Below are 19,273 nucleotides of genomic sequence, written 5' to 3'. Positions count from 1 at the left end.
AGTTTCGTATTTTCATTACCTTTTGCCATTTTGTCTCAGTTTAGAGTCAACTTGGGGTGAACTTTCCCTCCTGTTTTTCACAATGACAGGAATTATTTAAGTCAAGATTACAGCACAGAAACAGGCCATTCAGCCCATCTGCTCCATGCTGGTGTTTCTGCTCTACATGAGCCTCCTTCCACCCGCTCTCCATTTCAACCCATCAGCATATTCTTCTATTACTTTCTCCCCCACGTGTTTCCCCTTGAATGTCTCTATACCATTCACCTCAACCACTCCGGGGGTAGCGAGTTCCACATTCTCCCCACTCTGAGAGAAGGGGTTTCTCCCGAATTCCCCAATGGATTTATTAGTGACCATCTTGTATTGACAGCCTCCAGTTCTGGTTCCCCATTACAAGTGGAAACATCTCCTGCACATCTACCCAATCAAACCCTTTCAGGTCAGCCTCCTCCAATTTTCTACAACAAAGGGGCCCAGGTCTGTTGACTCTTTCCTGATAGTTACAAACCTTCCCAATTGCCACAAGCGCCTTCTTGCAATCTGAGACCAGAACTATGCACTGTGTGGTCTAACCAAGGCTCTATACAAGTTGGACTTCTCCGTTTTTCAATTCCATCCCTCTAGACATGACCCTGTGTTTTGTCAGATTTCCTGGTTGGGCAGTTTTTTGCTTATATTCCAGTGTTTTGTCTGCATTTTTAATTTTTAAGGCCTTTTTTGTTAACCCGTGTTACATTTAGTAACTTGTGCGCCTGTACCACTAGAACCATTCGCTCCTCCCAACACATTCAGATTCTTATCTCAAATACAACTTCCCAGATTAACAGGATCCTTGAAGTCGATTTCAGTTCCACCAAAGCCTTCTCAGCATCTAGCCCTCACCTTACTGATCTGCTCGATTCCTTGCAACGTCATGTCTGTCAGCATGTTTGACTCAATGCACCGAAGGAACACGTCATCGTCCATCTTGTCCACCACCTCCTCCTCTTGCTGCAACAAAATGGACAAATGTTAGCGTGGCAGTGACAGTCATACCAGTCAACAACCACGTGCCTGCACTGCACATTCATCAGGTTACAGAAGGCCATGCTTCCTGCTTCACTAATTAAAGTTCCCTCTACACTGCCCCCATCAAACACTCCCAGGACAGGTACAGCACGGGGTTAGATACAGAGTAAAGCTCCCTCTACACCATCCCCATCAAACACTCCCAGGACAGGTACAGCACGGGGTTAGATACCGAGTAAAGCTCTCTCTACACTGTCCCCATCAAACACTCCCAGGACAGGTACAGCACGGGGTTAGATACAGAGTAAAGCTCCCTCTACACTGTCCCTATCAAACACTCCCAGGACAGGTACAGCACGGGGTTAGATACAGAGTAAAGCTCCCTCTACACTGTCCCTATCAAACACTCCCAGGGCAGGTACAGCACGGGGTTAGATACAGAGTAAAGCTCCCTCTACACTGTCCCTATCAAACACTCCCAGGACAGGTACAGCACGGGGTTAGATACAGAGTAAAGCTCCCTCTACACTGTCCCCATCAAACACTCCCAGGACAGGTTTAAGCACAGGGTTAGATACAGAGTAAAGCTCCCTCTACACTGTCCTCATCAAACACTCCCAGGACAGGTTTAAGCACGGGGTTAGATACAGAGTAAATCTCCCTCTACACTGTCCCCATCAAACACTCCCAGGACAGGTACAGCACGGGGTTAGATACAGAGTAAAGCTCCCTCTACACTGTCCCTATCAAACACTCCCAGGACAGGTACAGCACGGGGTTAGATACAGAGTAAAGCTCCCTCTACACAGTCCCCATCAAACACTCCCAGGACAGGTACAGCACGGGGTGAGATACAGAGTAAAGCTCCCTCTACACTGTCCCTACCAAACACTCCCAGGACAGGTACAGCACGGGGTTAGATACAGAGTAAAGCTCCCTCTACACTGTCCCTACCAAACACTCCCAGGACAGGTACAGCACGGGGTTAGATACAGAGTAAAGCTCCCTCTACACTGTCCCCATCAAACACTCCCAGGACAGGTTTAAGCATGGGGTTAGATACAGAGTAAAGCTTCCTCTACACTGTCCCTATCAAACACTCCCAGGACAGGTGCAGCATGGGGTTAGATACAGAGTAAAGCTCCCTCTACACCGTCCCCATCAAACACTCCCGGGACAGGTACAGCATGGGGTTAGATACAGAGTAAAGCTCCTTCTACACTGTCCCTATCAAACACACAGCCTTCCTCTCATCCCTCAGATTACTGCTTTCAGGGTGCCCCACACCTAATCTCACCTCCTGGAATTTATTCTCGTCACTGTTCATGATGCGGATTCTCAGGACCAGTTTCTCGGCGTTGTCATCGTTAAAGATGCAGTTCAAATCATCACCAAAACCTGTTGGGTACAAAACATTGCTGCATGTTAGACGGTGTAGTGATGGGTAGCTGGAGACTGAAGCTTCATGTGCTCCGTTGAGTTTAACAGAAAAAAAAAAGTGTTTTACGCTCTCCCTTAATCTCCAGGGCATCTGACCAATATGTTGTCAGTGGAAGAAAAGCCACATTTACCAGCAATTTAATCACTTCAGGCAGAGGTTTAAAAACACAGGCTGACAAGTCTCTCACCAGCATTGATTTTCTCGGCAATCTGCTCCATGGTCAGTTTTCGGTCAGTCATGTGTTTGCGATCAAGCTCTATGCGCAAGAGCCAGGGAGAGATCCGTGTCACGTCGAAGTCAGGCATTTCATAGTAGACATTCACCCACTCCTGGTCCTCAGACACCACCGTGTTCTGGGGGTCAGGGTCGTAATAGATGGCAGTGTTGGCCGTCACCTTCCTCAGTGTGGTGTGCTCCAGCCGGCAGAGGATGTCCTGCAAGAATAGCATTAGGGCATCATTACACAGCCATTCCTCTGGTGGTGCTACCTCACGCTGGGATACGATTCCGAGTTCACTCTGCCTCACGTGCCGGTCTAGACAGTGCACTGCAGCTGCCTGTTCAGACAGCATTGCATTCCAACATGCCTGTGCAGTGGCCGCTCATAGCAAATTCCAGCCTGGACATATTTTTGCCTGTCGCCTGAGAAATGAAGTTCACAGGCAGCAGAAGACAGGCCCTGCATTTCCACTGGATCTTTCCCCACCTCAGCAAATCCCCAAGTGCCTTACAGCCTCTGTACCTCTGAAGCAGTGTCACTGTTGCAATGCAGAAGTCAATGTGCACAAAGCAAGCTCCCACAAACATCAGCCTGATAATGACCTAGGTTACCTGTTGTAACCATGGTGACCGAGGGACAAATACTGTAGGTTGCAACACACAAGTCGGCCACGTTTTTTGACCCCAATATCATATTTTACTCCCCCATGTACTCGGTTTGTAAGTTGACTCTCCCCTTCAGTCACGTCATGCTATACTCTCATAAGTAGCCAGCCTCAACTTCTCACCTCACAAATGCACGTTTTACTTACCAGTACCTTATAACCAGCTGCCACAGGATTGACATGGGCTGTGTTGCGAAGGTGCATGGGAGCTTAAGACACAGCCACACAGAACAAACCCCATGTGGCAGACGACAAAGACTGACCACCCACGCTGGCGATTCACTTTTCTACTCGGTGTAAAAGCCAAACACGTTTTTGGAGGGATTTTGGTGGTGGTGGGGGGGGGGGGGGGGGGAAAAGAGAGAGAGAGAGAGAGAGAAACTCTCTTGCACTTTAAGATAGTGGCTTCAAGATTAGAAAAGCTCTCCAGTCAGTGTTAAATGGCAAATCACAGGCCCAGCCGTCATTTATCTGCATGTCCCTGTTTGGGGACATTCTGACTACATGTGAAGGCAAACCTATCGGTTTATTTGTTTCTTTTGACTTTCCCGTCTTGGCTTTATTTTTTAAAAATTAAGAGTAGGCCATTTGGCCCCTCGAGCCTGCTGCATGATTCATTCAGAGAATGGTTGACCTACCTCAGCTCCACATTGCTGCATTATCCCCATATCCCTCGATTCCCCCCAGTGCCCAAAGTCTCGATCTCAGTCTTGAATCTACTCAACGTCTGAACATCCACAACTCAATTTTTTAACCTCATTTCAGTCCGAAAGGAGGTGACAACTTATCCTTTACTGTCGAGCCTCTACCTGTTCTAATCACATACCTTGGCACGTTCTGCATCCCTGGCAGACTGGCCCAGCAGGAAGACAGTAAGCGAGGGAGTCTTGGGCTTCTTGGAGATGTTGATCAGCTCCTTCAGACGAGGGACACCCAGGGTGACGTTCTTGGCTGACACACCAGCGTAGTGAAAGGTGTTCAGGGTCATCTGTGTAGCAGGCTCTCCCAGTGATTGGGCAGCCAAAGCACCCACCATTTCCCCAGGATGTGCCTAGAGTACAAAGAGAGAGAGGGAGAGGGATAGAAAGAGAGAGGGAGAGAAGGAGAATTAGCAAAGTTCCAACCACCAAATTCTACAGCTTTGAGATTACTCCCGAGTAGTCTCTTCCTCCCCTGTCCATAACACCTCTGAATCAGCTGCTGAGCAATGGAAAAGCTTGGCCCACCCAGCTTGCCACATATCAGCACCCTACACCAATTATTGGCTAGTTTTGTGGATGCTAGTCACCAATACGTCAATCGGGTGGTCGTTATTCACACGAGTGTTTGGAACATGACAAATCAACTATGTGACTGCGGGGGGCATCACAAGTCGAGCTGAATCAGTTCTCACTCAGGGTGACATGAGAAGTCACTGCGTGTCACCAACTATCCAGTTAGAGGACAGCAGGGTCTCATCATCCTACAGAATGACCCCATCATCTTGGTGTTGACACTGATTCCCGGGATGAGAGAACCTCCCTACGATGAGGAATTGGGTAGAATGGGTCAATATTCTCTATACAGGGTAGAAGCACAAGGAAGGTGTGAACCCATTGAAATATCTTTGGAATTTTCTAATCCAGAGAGCTGTGGGCTCTCAGACACAAAAGTATATTCAAGACAGATAACATTTGATTATTGGACTCCAAGGGAATCAATGGATATAGAGATAGGGCAGAAAAGTGGAATGAGGTCAAAGATCAGCCCTCTTATCGAATGACAGAGCGAACAAGGGGCCAAATGCTCCGATTTCTGTGTTCTTAGCTCAAGGTGGTCTACCCAAATAAGCCAGCTTTAAAATACCAAAAGGCTGGAAAGTTGCATTACAGCAGCAAAAAGCTCTGGTTAGAACCCATCTGCAGTAACTGGGCTCCCCACTTCAGGAAGGAGATGTTGGCCTTGAAAGGGGCTGCGGTGCAGATTCACCAGGGCGATAGCAGAGCTAAAGGGGTTAGATTCCAAGGACAGGCTGCACAGTCTGGGCTGGCCTTCCCTCGAGTGAAGGTTAAAGGTGATCCGGTGGAGATGTTCAAGATGATTAAGTAAGATAGGGTGGAGAGAAAGCGAGAGAGAGAAAGCAAGGGAGAGAGAGAGAGAGAGAGAGAGAGAGAAAAAGCAGAGGAGAGAGAGAGAGAAAAAGCAGAGGAGAGAGAGAGAGAGAAAGCAAGGGAGAGAGAGAGAAAGCAAGGGAGAGAGAGAGAAAGCAAGGGAGAGAGAGAGAAAGCAAGGGAGAGAGAGAGAAAGCAAGGGAGAGAGAGAGAGAGAGAGAAAGCAAGGGAGAGAGAGAGAGAGAGAGAGAAAGCAAGGGAGAGAGAGAGAGAGAGAGAGAGAGAGAGAAAGCAAGGGAGAGAGAGAGAGAGAGAGAGAGAGAGAGAGAGAGAGAAAGCAAGGGAGAGAGAGAGAGAGAGAGAGAAAGCAAGGGAGAGAGAGAGAGAGAGAGAGAGAGAGAAAGCAAGGGAGAGAGAGAGAGAGAGAGAGAAAGCAAGGGAGAGAGAGAGAGAGAGAGAGAGAGAAAGCAAGGGAGAGAGAGAGAGAGAGAGAGAGAGAAAGCAAGGGAGAGAGAGAGAGAGAGAGAGAGAGAGAGAGAGAAAGCAAGGGAGAGAGAGAGAGAGAGAGAGAGAGAGAGAAAGCAAGGGAGAGAGAGAGAGAGAGAAAGCAAGGGAGAGAGAGAGAGAGAGAAAGCAAGGGAGAGAGAGAGAGAGAGAGAAAGCAAGGGAGAGAGAGAGAGAGAGAGAAAGCAAGGGAGAGAGAGAGAGAGAGAGAGAAAGCAAGGGAGAGAGAGAGAGAAAGCAAGGGAGAGAGAGAGAGAGAGAGAGAGAGAGAAAGCAAGGGAGAGAGAGAGAGAGAGAGAGAGAGAAAGCAAGGGGGAGAGAGAGAGAGAGAGAGAAAGCAAGGGAGAGAGAGAGAGAGAGAGAGAGAGAGAGAAAGCAAGGGAGAGAGAGAGAGAGAGAGAAAGGGAGAGAGAAAGAGAAAGAAAGGGAGAGCGAAAGAGAGAGAGAGACTGTTTCCTCTGATGCGGGGGGGGGGAGGAGAGGTGTGCAGAGCTAAGGGGCAGAACCTTAAAATTAACTAGGTCATAAAAAATTCCACAAGGAGGGTAGTGGAAATTTGGAACTCCCTCCCCTAAAATGCTTTTTTGAGGCTGGGGGGTAGTGGTCTTCAAGCAGCAGTTGACGGATTTTTGTTGGGTGAGGGGATTAAGGGTTACAGAATCGAGACAGGTAGATGGAGTTAACATACAGATCAGCCACGATCTAACTGAATGGTGGAACAGGTTTAAAGGGGCCTCTTCCTCCTGCTGCTAGAAGGGGAAACAAACAAAGTCTGCGATCACACTACCGCGTGGGCAAAGCAGAAACATTTTCACCCCAGCCCACCATTACAGCAAAACCTGAAGGAGAATTGGGGAAAAGGGGAAAGTTACACGTCAGCCAAGTGCTTACGATCGACTGGTTGAACTTGGCTTCGATCTCACCCAGCAGCCACTCAAAGGCCTCTCCACTGAGACGGAATTCCTCGGTCATACGGCGGCTGCACAGGGTGGATCGCAGGTGGATGTTGAAGAGCAGTGTGGCGTTCTCCTGTGCCTGCCGGCTCAGCGGATCGTCACCGTTCACTATGATCAGCTTCTTACTCAGCTCCTTCACACCTGGAACAACATAGAGGGAATTCTCAGAATCAACCTCACCACACAGAGGGGGGGGGAAGGGGGGTGGAGAGAAGGGGGAAGCCATTCGGCCCATCACACCTGTACTAGTCACTCTGAAAGTGTTTTCCAATTAATCCTATTCTCACCCCCACCGCGGTCTGGCAATTTTCCCCCTTCAAGTATTTATCCAATTCCCTTTTGAAAGTTGCTGTTGAATCTGCTTCCGCCGCCCTTTCAGGCAGCGCCTTCCAGATCACAACAACTCGCTGTGTGGAAAAAATTTTCATCTTCTCACTGGTTCCTCTGCCGATTATCTTTAATAGCCTCTCCTCGGGTTACCAACTTTCCTGACAGTTTCTTATCTATCCCATCAAACCTGTCACAATTTTGAATGTCCCTTAAATCTCTCCTTAACCATTACTGCTCTAAGGAGAGCAATCCCAGCTTCTCCAGGTACCTGAAAGTCCCTTATCTCCGGTACCATTCTAGTAAAATAATGGAATAAAGAATTGAAAGATCCACCTGGCAACAGGGAGAAACCTATTCGACACAATGAGGACCCTCCTCTAATGGATCTCAAGAGCTCACCTATGTGTCTCAATCTCAACACAGACAGGCAGTCAATCCCCCTCCCCCCACAATTCCCTCTTTTGGGAAGCCTATGGGATGACCCAACAGAAGTCTACGAGATTTGGAAGACTATGTAACAGTTTAGGATTAGTCATTTGGCAGTAGAGGACTTGAGTATTGTTGAAAAATAACGTCAAAGCCTTTCCCCTTGCACTCACCAGGACACTCTGCAAAAATACCAACATAAGGGGAAAAACAACAATTTATACCATATGAGAAGAGAGTGCTGATTGGCTGGCAAATGGTTTTTGATTGGTAGAGGCAGTGCCATGGAGAATGCACCAATTGATGGTGACTGACAGTTAACTGCCAAGCATTGTTTGAAATTTAAAATCAGGCAGCTTGACCCTGGTTTTTCAGGGCATTGCCCTGAGAAATAAGTCAGCAAATGGCTGTCACATTTTATTTAGCTGAAACAGGCACAATGTGTGTACATGTTCTGTCTGTCTGCAAAGAACAGGGGCCTGTGTATTAATACATGTAGCTTCCAGTACACACACTGCGAGCCCAACTGAATCTTAAATTGGTTGCCAGCGTAATTCTAAACATACTGAGGATTATTCAGCAAATCTTGTCCAATTGCAGAATCACATCTAATGTTGGACACTGTTTTGAGCTTTGCAAGCCCGGGCTGGTTGGGTACAGTCTGTACCTTGCCCATTGTAAACAGCGCTGGGACTCGCTGTTTGATACGATCTGCCAGTCTTTGGGATGTACAGTCTACATACTTAGCATCACACTGGCACTGAAATTCATATGCCACATTACTCATTTATGTGATAGGCAGAACGTCTTTTTGGCTTGATGGCAGCATCCTGTTAGTGGTGAATACCACGTGTTGCTACAGCTAGCTTCACCTGCTACTCAGCACTCTTCTCGTACAGTATAAATCGTTATTTTATTATGTTGGTATTCTTGAAGTGTCCTGATGAGTGCAAGATGAAAAGCTTCAACATGTCTCTTTTTCCAGCAATACTCAAGTTTGATTAATTGTTCTCACTAATTAGTGAGACAATGAGGGGGGCACATAATAACAGTGCATCCTATCAGAGTTATACCCTAGTGCTCAAATCCCTCCATCTCTAATCTCCTCCAGCCCTTTGACCCCATCCCCCAGAGCTGTGCGCTCCTCCAACTCCAGCCTTGCCTTAGGCCCCTTACCTGGGCCCTAAGCTTTGCAATTCCCTCCCTAAACCCCTCTGCCTCTGTTTCAAAACCTACCTCCAACCGAACTTCTGGTGAACTGCCCCAACGTGGCTCAGTGTCAAATTTTGTCAGATCATTCTCCTGCGAAACAACCTGGGATGTTTTACTATGTTAAAAGGCACTATATAAATGCAAGAAGTCTTCAAACGTTCCACTCCATTCTTCACACCCACAAAGACGAGAAACCACTTCACAACAAAGCAGGAACTTGCAGCATACCAACGAGACAATGGGCTCGCCTACATGGGGGAAAACAGGCCATAGCCCACACGCTAGGCTCAGTGAACATAAATCCTGCTTCAAACAGTGAATGGACCAAGCCAGCTGTAGTCGAACATCCAATGGTCCAACTCTAAACTTATTTCATCCATCACACAGTGTCATACAAAACACATCAAGGTGGTCACGGAGACCCACCAACACCGTCCTGTCTCTCAAGACAGTGGCTTTCTCATCAGTGACATTGGGCTACCCCTTACTCAAGGGGCATGTTACCGTCTATCCTGCACAGTTGACCAACCAGCATCAAGGGTGTTAACGGTACTGGCCTATCAACAGTAACATCCCGTATTCCCATCCGTCCCTACATAACCTCCTCTTTCACCTGTCCCAGTCGTTCCTGTAGATGACAGGCAGAGAACGCTGCCTGAGACATCTAAGGAAATTCGAAGGTGTTCGAAGAACTCTTCAGGCAATAACTGCTCCTTTCAGAGCAAATCTTTCCATGGTGTAATCATAAAAACGTCATACTCTATGCTAGAAATTGTTGCTGATAAACGTGTTTACACGCTAACAGCCAGAAAGTGCCATTCCCTGCTTCCTATTAGGCCAACGACATTAACACTTAAATGAGAATTAGATTTGTTTGGAAAAGTAATGAAAGCGAGGAGAGCAAGAGGGAACAGGATCGCTCTCAGTAACTCCCAACAGAGCCGACGGGGTCGATCAACCCCTTTCAGCGCTGCAATATTCTACCAGTCCAACCCTGTTAAGACAAAAAAAAAACCCCCAACATAGGAGCTGGTTTTAGTCACTGACCTTCGATCACACGAATAGGGTGAAGATCAGTCACTGTCCGTGTGTTGATGTGGAAGATTTTCTGAGCGTTCCAAATCATGCGGAGCAGATTACAGGGCAGTACCACCTACAGAAAAGGAAACAAAGTTCACAAAAAGTAACCCTGCGGCAAGTTACCAGTCCGCAGCTTCACCGGTGACCTGTGCAGTGTGTAATTGCAATTTCAAAAAATAAAATAAAATTTACGTCCCAGCCCATCTCTTTTGAAATGTCCCCAACTATTTCAAACTTATTATTGAAGTGTAGAGTGTTAGTAAACGGGTCCTATTGACTGCAGCAAGGTCAATGGGCTGGTCAATTTTATCACCTGGGGACACTGATTGAAAAACAAGCATCAGAATTCCTAGGCTCCAAGTTTCCCAGCCGGACAGAAAAGCAAGATTGGCATCCACTGACACCGCGTCAAACTGGCAAGACAGGCCAGTGGTGTCTCCCGTACTGTAGGACGGCACCTCTGATAAGGCAGCACACCCTCCAGCACTGCACTGGCGTGGGGGCCACCACGAAGTAGGGCTTGAACCCACAGCCTTCTGGGTCAGGGCGCAGCACGCTGCCAATTGGGGCGAGTTGACAAGAGTGGAGGATATTCTGAAGACATTACCCACACTGCCTGGGTTCAGCTGTGCTCACAGCTCATTTACAATGAGGCATGGCTGCCGGAGTTGGATCAAAGAATCTCTCATGTCGGAACCTTGTAAGAGCTGGGCCTTGCTGGGGAGGGGCAATTTCCAACTGTTTCATCAGCTCAAAGTGGCGCATTGGGACACTTCACTAATCTGTGGCCAGCAGTGTCAGTTCCCTGGCTGGTCCTACCTTGCTGTCTCCAGTGGGGAACACAGCCCTAAGGACCTCGCGATCATCCTTCATCTTCTCAAACTCCACCTCCAGCTCGTTCTGAATGGCAGCATTGCTGAGGATTTCCTTCACAATGTCTTCCTGCAAGGTCCTGCGTAAGCTTCGTTCGTTCGTGTACTCCAGTTTGAATCTGTTGGGAATTAGAACAGTCACAGGTCGTCAGTGCTCTATCTGGTGGGCTCTGCTGGTTGGAGATACATTGGTTTTGGACAGATCATTTCAGTTAGTCGAGACAATCCCCACCAGTCAGATTTTCCTCGAATCCATCCCCATCCTCTCTCCACCCTACTAATAACCCAAAACCCATTCCCACCCTCACTATCATGACCCTCATAAAGGAAACATTACAAAGTTTCACCTTGAGCACAGGGTTCAAGCTGAGCTGCGCTAACTTTACACATTACTCTATACAGTTTGACCCAATCCCCAAAAGGTTCGTGCTCCCCCACAGCTCATTCATAGCCCAGAAATGTAACGCTAAACAGTGAAAAGGGCTGGCTGAAGGAGGTAGGCTTTAATTCTACATCTTAGTCACACCAATGTCAGTATGGGAATGGAATGCCCTGGCCAATTTGTAGACCTGCTTGAAGCTCTGCTTAACTTGGTCATGTTCCCCAGCACACAAACTGTGACCCACTGGAGAACCCCCACACAGTCAGTGTCTACCTATTGGGTCCATGGTGACTTATTGGCATGCCCTTTGTTAATGAAGTTTTGTAAAAGAGGGCCCACTGTGTTCTGCTGGGAACCACCATTGTTTTCTGTATGGTCGGATGAGGGAACCAGGTTCACTGGGAGAGGGGGAATATTACCAGGCACCCTCCAAACATAAAGACATCAGCCTGTGAATCTGAGCTGCACTATTCCACCCCCCCACCACCCCAGTCACATTTCTCAGGCTGGGGGTGGGTAGAAAAACGAACATCTTAAAGAAGGGCTATTAATGCAATAAACAAGTCATTGACCACGACAGAGCACAATAGATATTAGAATGAGGAGCGTAAGAGACTGGGCAGAAAGGCACTGTAGGAGTGCCAGAACCTGAAAAATCAACTAACATTTCAGGATAGGAGTCTGAGAAGTGCAAAGACAAATTTATCATAGAGACTGATTAGTCATTGTGGGTTCTTGCTGTGCATCTCATTTGCTGTCAAAGCAACAGTGACTGCACTGTTTTAGAATGGGATCGGGACCTACGTAATGGCAAGTCTTTCATTCATCTATTATTCGGCTCAATCACAGGTGTTCTCAGCCCTGAGATCGAGTCTGCTTCTTACAGTCCAGAACCGTGCACAGTTCTGCAGGGGATGTTCTAACCAGGGTGGGCTGGAACAGCTCAGTGCTCGCCCCGCTCAGACTAGAAGGGTTTTCATTTGAAACATTAAATGGTTTCTCTCTGCCCCCGATTCAGACGGACGTTTTGAGTCCCTGCTTCCAGTACATCTCAGCAGTGGGCTGGATGGCTCATTATGGTGCAGCTTCTCCAAGGAAAGACCTTCAACAACAATAACACAAAAGGAGAGACAACACTCACTTTTTCTCGAAGTTTTTGTGGGATGGTTTCACCGATGCGAGGTTTTGGAATTCGACACTCTCTCCTGCCAGACCATCTTCTCCATAACGCAGCTGAATCACTTGGTTAATGGAGTTTCGAACTGTTGCATCATATTTCACCATCACCGACTCCATAGACTTGATCAAACGTCTCTGGATATAACCTGGGAGGTGGGGAAGAAAATTCTCCATTGTCACAAGTGCTTTCCCACCCAACACCAACATCTATTCCCCAACTACCACCCATCGCCACCGTCCCTCACTGCAAAGACAAGTTGGCTCAGTATTAAAAAGGTATTTCAGCAGCAGATTGGCAAAACAACTGCACCTCGAAATGTTTTACAGTCAATGTAGTGCTTTTTGAGCTGGAGTCACTGTTGATGAGAAAAGTGACAACCAATTTGCACACAGGAAGCTCTAGTGCTAGTACAGAGGGTGCACCAAACAGGCAGTAGTGGCGGGAGCCTCGTGGAGCAGACGTTGAAACAAGGCTCTTGTCCGCCCTGGGGTGGTTGTCAAAATAAAAAATAACATTGCCACTATTCGAAGAACAGGGAAATCCTCCCAGACCAATAAACAAAAAGAGTTATCTGGTCGTAATAACGTTGTTGTGATCTTTGGGATCTTTCTGTGCATAAGTTAGCTGCTGCCTCTCCTATATCACAACAGTGATTAAACCTAAAAAAAAAGCATTTCACCTGCAGCAAAGACAACTTTGATGTCCTGAAGTGTGAAATCGAAAAGCAAGTTCTTAACTACAGGATCATGCATTAGCCAGTAAATGAGGACTGGTGGAATCGCTCTCAGTTTGGTGAATGGCGCTGGAGACTGGGGAGATTTCTACCCCTCTCCTCGCCAAGGCAGTGATGGTACAGACTCACATGCACTAGATGGCCTCTAGTTCCTCATGCCAATGAGGAACACTAACCAGCCAGCACTGTAAAGGGGGCTGGAACGAGAGGGGTATTGACAAGCTCTTTAGTAACAAGGATCATCACAGCTAGTTCTGATCCTGTGCTTCCCCCACCCGAGCCCAGCAAAGAAAGTAGTGGGGGCGAGGTGATGAATTACCAGTTTCAGCAGTCTTTACGGCAGTATCAATCAGACCCTCTCTGCCTCCCATGGCGTGGAAGAAGAACTCAGTGGGAGTCAGGCCGGCGAGGTACGAGTTCTCCACAAAACCTCTGCTCTCGGGACCGTAATCATCCTTGATGAAGTGCGGCAGCGTGCGGTGCTTGAAGCCAAAAGGGATCCGCTTTCCCTCCACGTTTTGTTGACCGACCACAGCAATAACCTGGATGAAGAAAGGAGTTTAGTAACTCTGTATCTAACCCCGTGCTGTACCTGTCCTGGGAGTGTTTGATGGGGACAGTGTAGGGGGAGCTTTACTCTGTATCTAACCCCATGCTGTACCTGTCCTGGGAGTGTTTGATGGGGACAGTGTAGAGGGGGCTTTACTCTGTATCTAACCCCGTGCTGTACCTGTCCTGGGAGTGTTTGATGGGGACAGTGTAGAGGGGGCTTTACTCTGTATCTAACCCCGTGCTGTACCTGTCCTGGGAGTGTTTGATGGGGACAGTGTAGAGGCAGCTTTACTCTGTATCTAACCCTGTGCTGTACCTGTCCTGGGAGTGTTTGATGGGGACAGTACAGAGGGAGCTTTATTCTGTATCTAACCCCGTGCTGTACCTGTCCTGGGAGTGTTTGATGGGGGACAGTGTAGAGGGGGCTTTACTCTGTATCTAACCCCGTGCTGTACCTGTCCTGGGAGTGTTTGATGGGGACAGTGTAGAGGGGGCTTTACTCTGTATCTAACCCCGTGCTGTACCTGTCCTGGGAGTGTTTGATGGGGACAGTGTAGAGGGAGCTTTACTCTGTATCTAACCCCGTGCTGTACCTGTCCTGGGAGTGTTTGATGGGGACGGTGTAGAGGGGGCTTTACTCTGTATCTAACCCCGTGCTGTACCTGTCCTGGGAGTGTTTGATGGGGACAGTGTAGAGGGAGCTTTACTCTGTATCTAACCCTGTGCTGTACCTGTCCTGGGAGTGTTTGATGGGGACAGTGTAGAGGGGGCTTTACTCTGTATCTAACCCCGTGCTGTACCTGTCCTGGGAGTGTTTGATGGGGACAGTGTAGAGGGGGCTTTACTCTGTATCTAACCCCGTGCTGTACCTGTCCTGGGAGTGTTTGATGGGGACAGTGTAGAGGGAGCTTTACTCTGTGTCTAACCCCGTGCTGTACCTGTCCTGGGAGTGTTTGATGGGGACAGTGTAGAGGGAGCTTTACTCTGTGTCTAACCCCGTGCTGTACCTGTCCTGGGAGTGTTTGATGGGGACAGTGTAGAGGGAGATTTACTCTGTATCTAAGCCCGTGCTGTCCCTGTCCTGGGAGTGTTTGATGGGGACAGTGTAGAGGGAGCTTCACTCTGTATCTAACCCCGTGCTGTACCTGTCCTGGGAGTGTTTGATGGGGACAGTGTAGAGGGAGCTTTACTCTGTATCTAACCCTGTGTTGTACCTGTCCTGGGAGTGTTTGATGGGGACAGTGCACAGGGAGCTTTACTCTGTGTCTAACCCCGTGCTGTACCTGTCCTGGGAGTGTTTGATGGGGACAGTGTAGAGGGAGATTTACTCTGTATCTAACCCCGTGCTGTACCTGTCCTGGGAGTGTTTGATGGGGACAGTGTAGAGGGAGCGTTACTCTGTATCTAAGCCCGTGCTGTCCCTGTCCTGGGAGTGTTTGATGGGGACAGTGTAGAGGGAGATTTACTCTGTATCTAACCCCGTGCTGTACCTGTCCTGGGAGTGTTTGATGGGGACAGTGTAGAGGGAGCTTTACTCTGTATCTAACCCCGTGCTGTACCTGTCCTGGGAGTGTTTGATGGGGACAGTGTAGAGAGAGCTTTACTCTGTATCTAACCCCGTGCTGTACCTGTCCTGGGAGTGTTTGATGGGGACAGTGTAGAGGGAGCTTTACTCTGTATCTAACCCCGTGCTGTACCTGTCCTGGGAGTGTTTGATGGGGACGGTGTAGAGGGAGCTTTACTCTGTATCTAACCCCGTGCTGTACCTGTCCTGGGAGTGTTTGATGGGGACGGTGTAGAGGGAGCTTTACTCTGTATCTAACCCGGTGCTGTACCTGTCCTGGGAGTGTTTGATGGGGACAGTGTAGAGGGAGCTTTACTCTGTATCTAACCCCGTGCTGTACCTGTCCTGGGAGTGTTTGATGTGGACAGTGTAGAGGGAGCTTTACTCTGTATCTAACCCCGTGCTGTACCTGTCCTGGGAGTGTTTGATGGGGACTGTGTAGAGGGAGATTTACTCTGTATCTAACCCCGTGCTGTACCTGCCCTGGGAGTGTTTGATGGGGACAGTGTAGAGGGAGCTTTACTCTGTATCTAACCCCGTGCTGTACCTGTCCTGGGAGTGTTTGATGGGGACAGTGTAGAGGGAGCTTTAATCTGTACCTAACCCCGAACTGGACCAGACTTCAGAAACTTGAGGCATTATGGAGCTCCACTTCTCCACCCATGCAGAAGTAGCATTAATGAGAGTTGAGAGAAGGACACCCCTGAATTGCCGACTCCCAACAGGATTAAAGCTCACCTGTGAGATGTTAATCTTTGATCCCTTGGAGCCTGCGACCACCATGGATTTGAAGTTGTTGTATTCAGATAGGGATTTCTGTGCGGATGAACCAGTTTTGTCACGGGCATCGTTCAGGATTCGGTTGACCTGGTTCTCAAAGGTTTGACGCAGGGTGTTACCGGGAGTGGGCTCCAACTCGTTGTTGTGAGCTTTCTCAATAACCTGCAAAGGCAAAGAGACCAGCGACTAACATGGCCTGGCAACAGAAAAAAAAGATTCTGCAGCAGTTAAGGGCGGTTTGTTTGAAAGGAGGACTCTGGTGGTAAACTCACCTCTATCACATCTTGCTTGGCCTTTTTGATGGTATTCTGAATGTCCTGGTAGGTTTTGGCATCAGCGATGGAGTCTCCAATACCAATTGTGTGACCTGGCACAGAGCAAAATAAAGTCAGCTGTAAAAATTCCTATTGTCTCCCAGACCCCGATTAGTTTTCAGTCACCAGCTTGGTGAAGCTGTTGTATTGTCAAAAGATAAATCGAAGAGCCCCATCTGCATTTTACAGTTGTGTTTCTGCATGTGAATGAGTAACTTGCCACGCTGCTGGTCAGCAGGCCACTTGGAGGATGGCATAGAACAGGAGGCCATTCAGCCCCTCCAGCCTATCCCATCATCCATTTAGATTTTGACTGATCTGTATCTCAGCTCCACCTAGTGTCCTAGCAATAATCTAACAGCACTCAAAACATCAGGCGACCCCCCCCCCCCAGATCAGTTCTAGACCTCATTACAGATGTGTCCACACGTGTACAGCACAGCCGATCCAAACTGGTGAAGTGAGCAGAACTCCTGTTAGTCAAGGAAATTCTACCCGGTCAAAATTTCACTGCACTGTTTTGATTGGAAAATGTTCACTACCAAATAAGGGCAGCATTTTCCACATTCTGACATGTGAAATCCCAGGTGGAGTATTTCATGGTATGCCTAGTCACTGGTAGCACACACCCCTCTCAAAACTACAGCTCCCAAAACCACAAAGAATCTTTCCTCACACTAAAAATGCCTGTATATCTCCATCTTAATTCATGCAACCCTCCTCCCTGTTCAGCTTCTCATCTACAAGAAATTACTTTAAAAAGGGTAAAGGAATTTTGGCCTTTATCTCAAGGGGGCTGGATACTAAGCAGTGCAAGTTTATTACGGCTGTAGACAATAATGTGGGAAAGCGAGAGGCTATTCACTTTAGTCATAACAGCAGAATTTTAAAAAGAGTGAAAGAGAATAAGGGGTTGATCATTTAGGACTGAGATGAGATATTTCTTCAGATGATTGAGAATCTTTGAAATTCTCTACCCTTGAGGATTGTGGACGTTCCACCTTTGAGGACATTCAAGGCTCAGATAGACAGATTTTTGGTCTCAGGATATCAAAGGGAATGCAGAATAGGCAGGCAAGTGGAGCGGAGGCAGACAATGAGCCGTGGTAACGTTAAATAGTGCAGCAGGCTCAAAGGGCTGGGTGGACTACTTGTGTTCCTATTTCTACATCATGCATTGTGTCTAGTTCTGTACACTGTACTTCAGGGAAGAAAACTGTCCCTGGATGGGATGCAGCACAGATTCACCAGAACGATCACCGAAAAGGTTAAATTATAAGGACATGTTGCACAGATGAGGTTTAAATTCCACGGAATAGAGGAATTCGAGGCAATGCAGGAGAGGATTTGAAAGGGTCGATGGGAAACTATATCTTGCGGCAGGGGTGGCATGGGGCTGGGGGGTGCTGTCAACTGAAGCTTCCAAGACTGACATTGATAGATTTTTATTTGGTAAGAGTTACTGAACCAAAGTGGGTAAATGGAGTTAAGGTGCAGATCAGCCATGATTGAATTGGGGGTGGGGGAAGAGGAGGAACAGGGCTGAATAGCCTCCTCCTGTTCCTTTGTGCTGTTCCTTCAGCTTTCTATTAATGTACAGCCCTTCCTAAAGTACAGGTAGCTCTTGTAGATTAAGTTTAAAAAAAGCAACTTACAAATGATGCAGTGAGAATTAAGTAATTCAAATTTCATTTCAGTTAGTGAATTGAGACAGGTAATGTCGAAAGAAGAGTAGACTGTTTGCACTGAGTGGAACTTGCCCACGGTTGCATTACCCTGTTCCAGCAAATAAATGACAGTACAGCAGCTGAATGCACAACACACTGCTGCACTGCTAGAGACATTTACACACTGCAGCATGAAACAACCTTCACAGCATCACCCAGTGGAGAAAGGCATGCAGCAACTTATAGCACAGTATACTACAGTACAGGGGGATGCAGGTCAAAGGCAGCGAGCGTCAGAGAGAGAGAGAGCTGCAATGCTGGTTCTCTCAACAGAGGGAAGGACCCTCTCCCACCCCGGCCCTGACAATACAACAGGTGAGCATTGTTAAAAGTTATCGGAGTAAAAGATTTGCTGATCACAGATGGGATTCTGCCGAGCAGCACAGTAACTTACTCCAGTATTACTGTACCTCCTGTCTGAATCTACACAGCTATGATCAAAGCACAACCATGTGAGGGAAGGAGGATGAACAAAACTAGAGAATCTTACAGCGCAGAAGGCAGCCATTCCACCCATCAGGTCTGTGCCAGCTCTTTGAAAGAGCTTTCGTATAGTTTCTACTCCCCCTGCTAATTCTTACATTTTAAAGAGCGAGCAGGAACAGGTCACTCAGCCCCTCGAGTTTGCTCCACCACTCGATAAGATTGTGGCTGTAACTCCACTGCCCTGCCTGTCGCTGGGCTCCCTTGTCCATGAACATATTCAAGGCAGAGTTAGATTTTTCAACGACCCAGCTTCCACTGTTCTCCAGGGAAGAGAATTCCAAAGACTAACCACCCTCAGAAGAAATTCCTCTCTACAGCCTGCAAATTTCTCCTGTCAAGTATTTAGTCCATTCTCTTCTGGAAGTGAATCTGCTTCCACTTTCCTTTCACAATGACTCACTGCATTCCTCTGTCCCACCTCCCACACCTGCTTGGCTCTTTCGGCTTTTCTAGTCTTTACTACCAAAATGAATTTTTGGTCAATTACCTTAACCCAGTATCCTCTGGTTACCGACTCCCGTTGCCAGTGGTAACAGCTTTTCCCCCACTTGTTCCCTCAACGTCCCACTGGAAACCTGATGAATAATAACTGAGGGAAGGGAAACCGGACACACCATAATTCATTCAGCCCCCACTGAAAATCCCACATATCAAGCCAGGTAACGAACTAGAATCAGACGACACTTCAAATAATTTACCTCCTTAGCCAAAATTAATTCCTTTTTTAAACCCATGTGGGGTGGGGTTTT

General features: G+C 47.8%; 1 protein-coding gene across 1 annotated transcript in view; it reads right to left on the bottom strand.

Moving 5' to 3' along the window:
- polr2a (RNA polymerase II subunit A) overlaps nucleotides 1-19,273 on the bottom strand; it is a 51,487-nt gene that overhangs the window by 10,808 nt on the left and 21,406 nt on the right. Inside the window, exons 13-23 of the mRNA XM_041178871.1 lie at nucleotides 16,270-16,364; nucleotides 15,956-16,159; nucleotides 13,421-13,643; nucleotides 12,330-12,513; nucleotides 10,754-10,925; nucleotides 9,902-10,007; nucleotides 6,822-7,027; nucleotides 4,163-4,387; nucleotides 2,640-2,886; nucleotides 2,309-2,409; nucleotides 886-993 (exon numbers count right to left, since the gene is read on the bottom strand). Coding sequence (XP_041034805.1) covers nucleotides 886-993; nucleotides 2,309-2,409; nucleotides 2,640-2,886; nucleotides 4,163-4,387; nucleotides 6,822-7,027; nucleotides 9,902-10,007; nucleotides 10,754-10,925; nucleotides 12,330-12,513; nucleotides 13,421-13,643; nucleotides 15,956-16,159; nucleotides 16,270-16,364 — 1,871 coding nt within the window. The remainder of the gene's footprint in view (nucleotides 1-885; nucleotides 994-2,308; nucleotides 2,410-2,639; nucleotides 2,887-4,162; nucleotides 4,388-6,821; nucleotides 7,028-9,901; nucleotides 10,008-10,753; nucleotides 10,926-12,329; nucleotides 12,514-13,420; nucleotides 13,644-15,955; nucleotides 16,160-16,269; nucleotides 16,365-19,273) is intronic.

Source organism: Carcharodon carcharias, chromosome 33, assembly GCF_017639515.1.
Source record: "Carcharodon carcharias isolate sCarCar2 chromosome 33, sCarCar2.pri, whole genome shotgun sequence".
Lineage (NCBI taxonomy): Eukaryota > Metazoa > Chordata > Chondrichthyes > Lamniformes > Lamnidae > Carcharodon > Carcharodon carcharias.
Note: the sequence above shows the minus strand (reverse complement) of the source record. Positions and strands in the feature narration are given on the sequence as shown.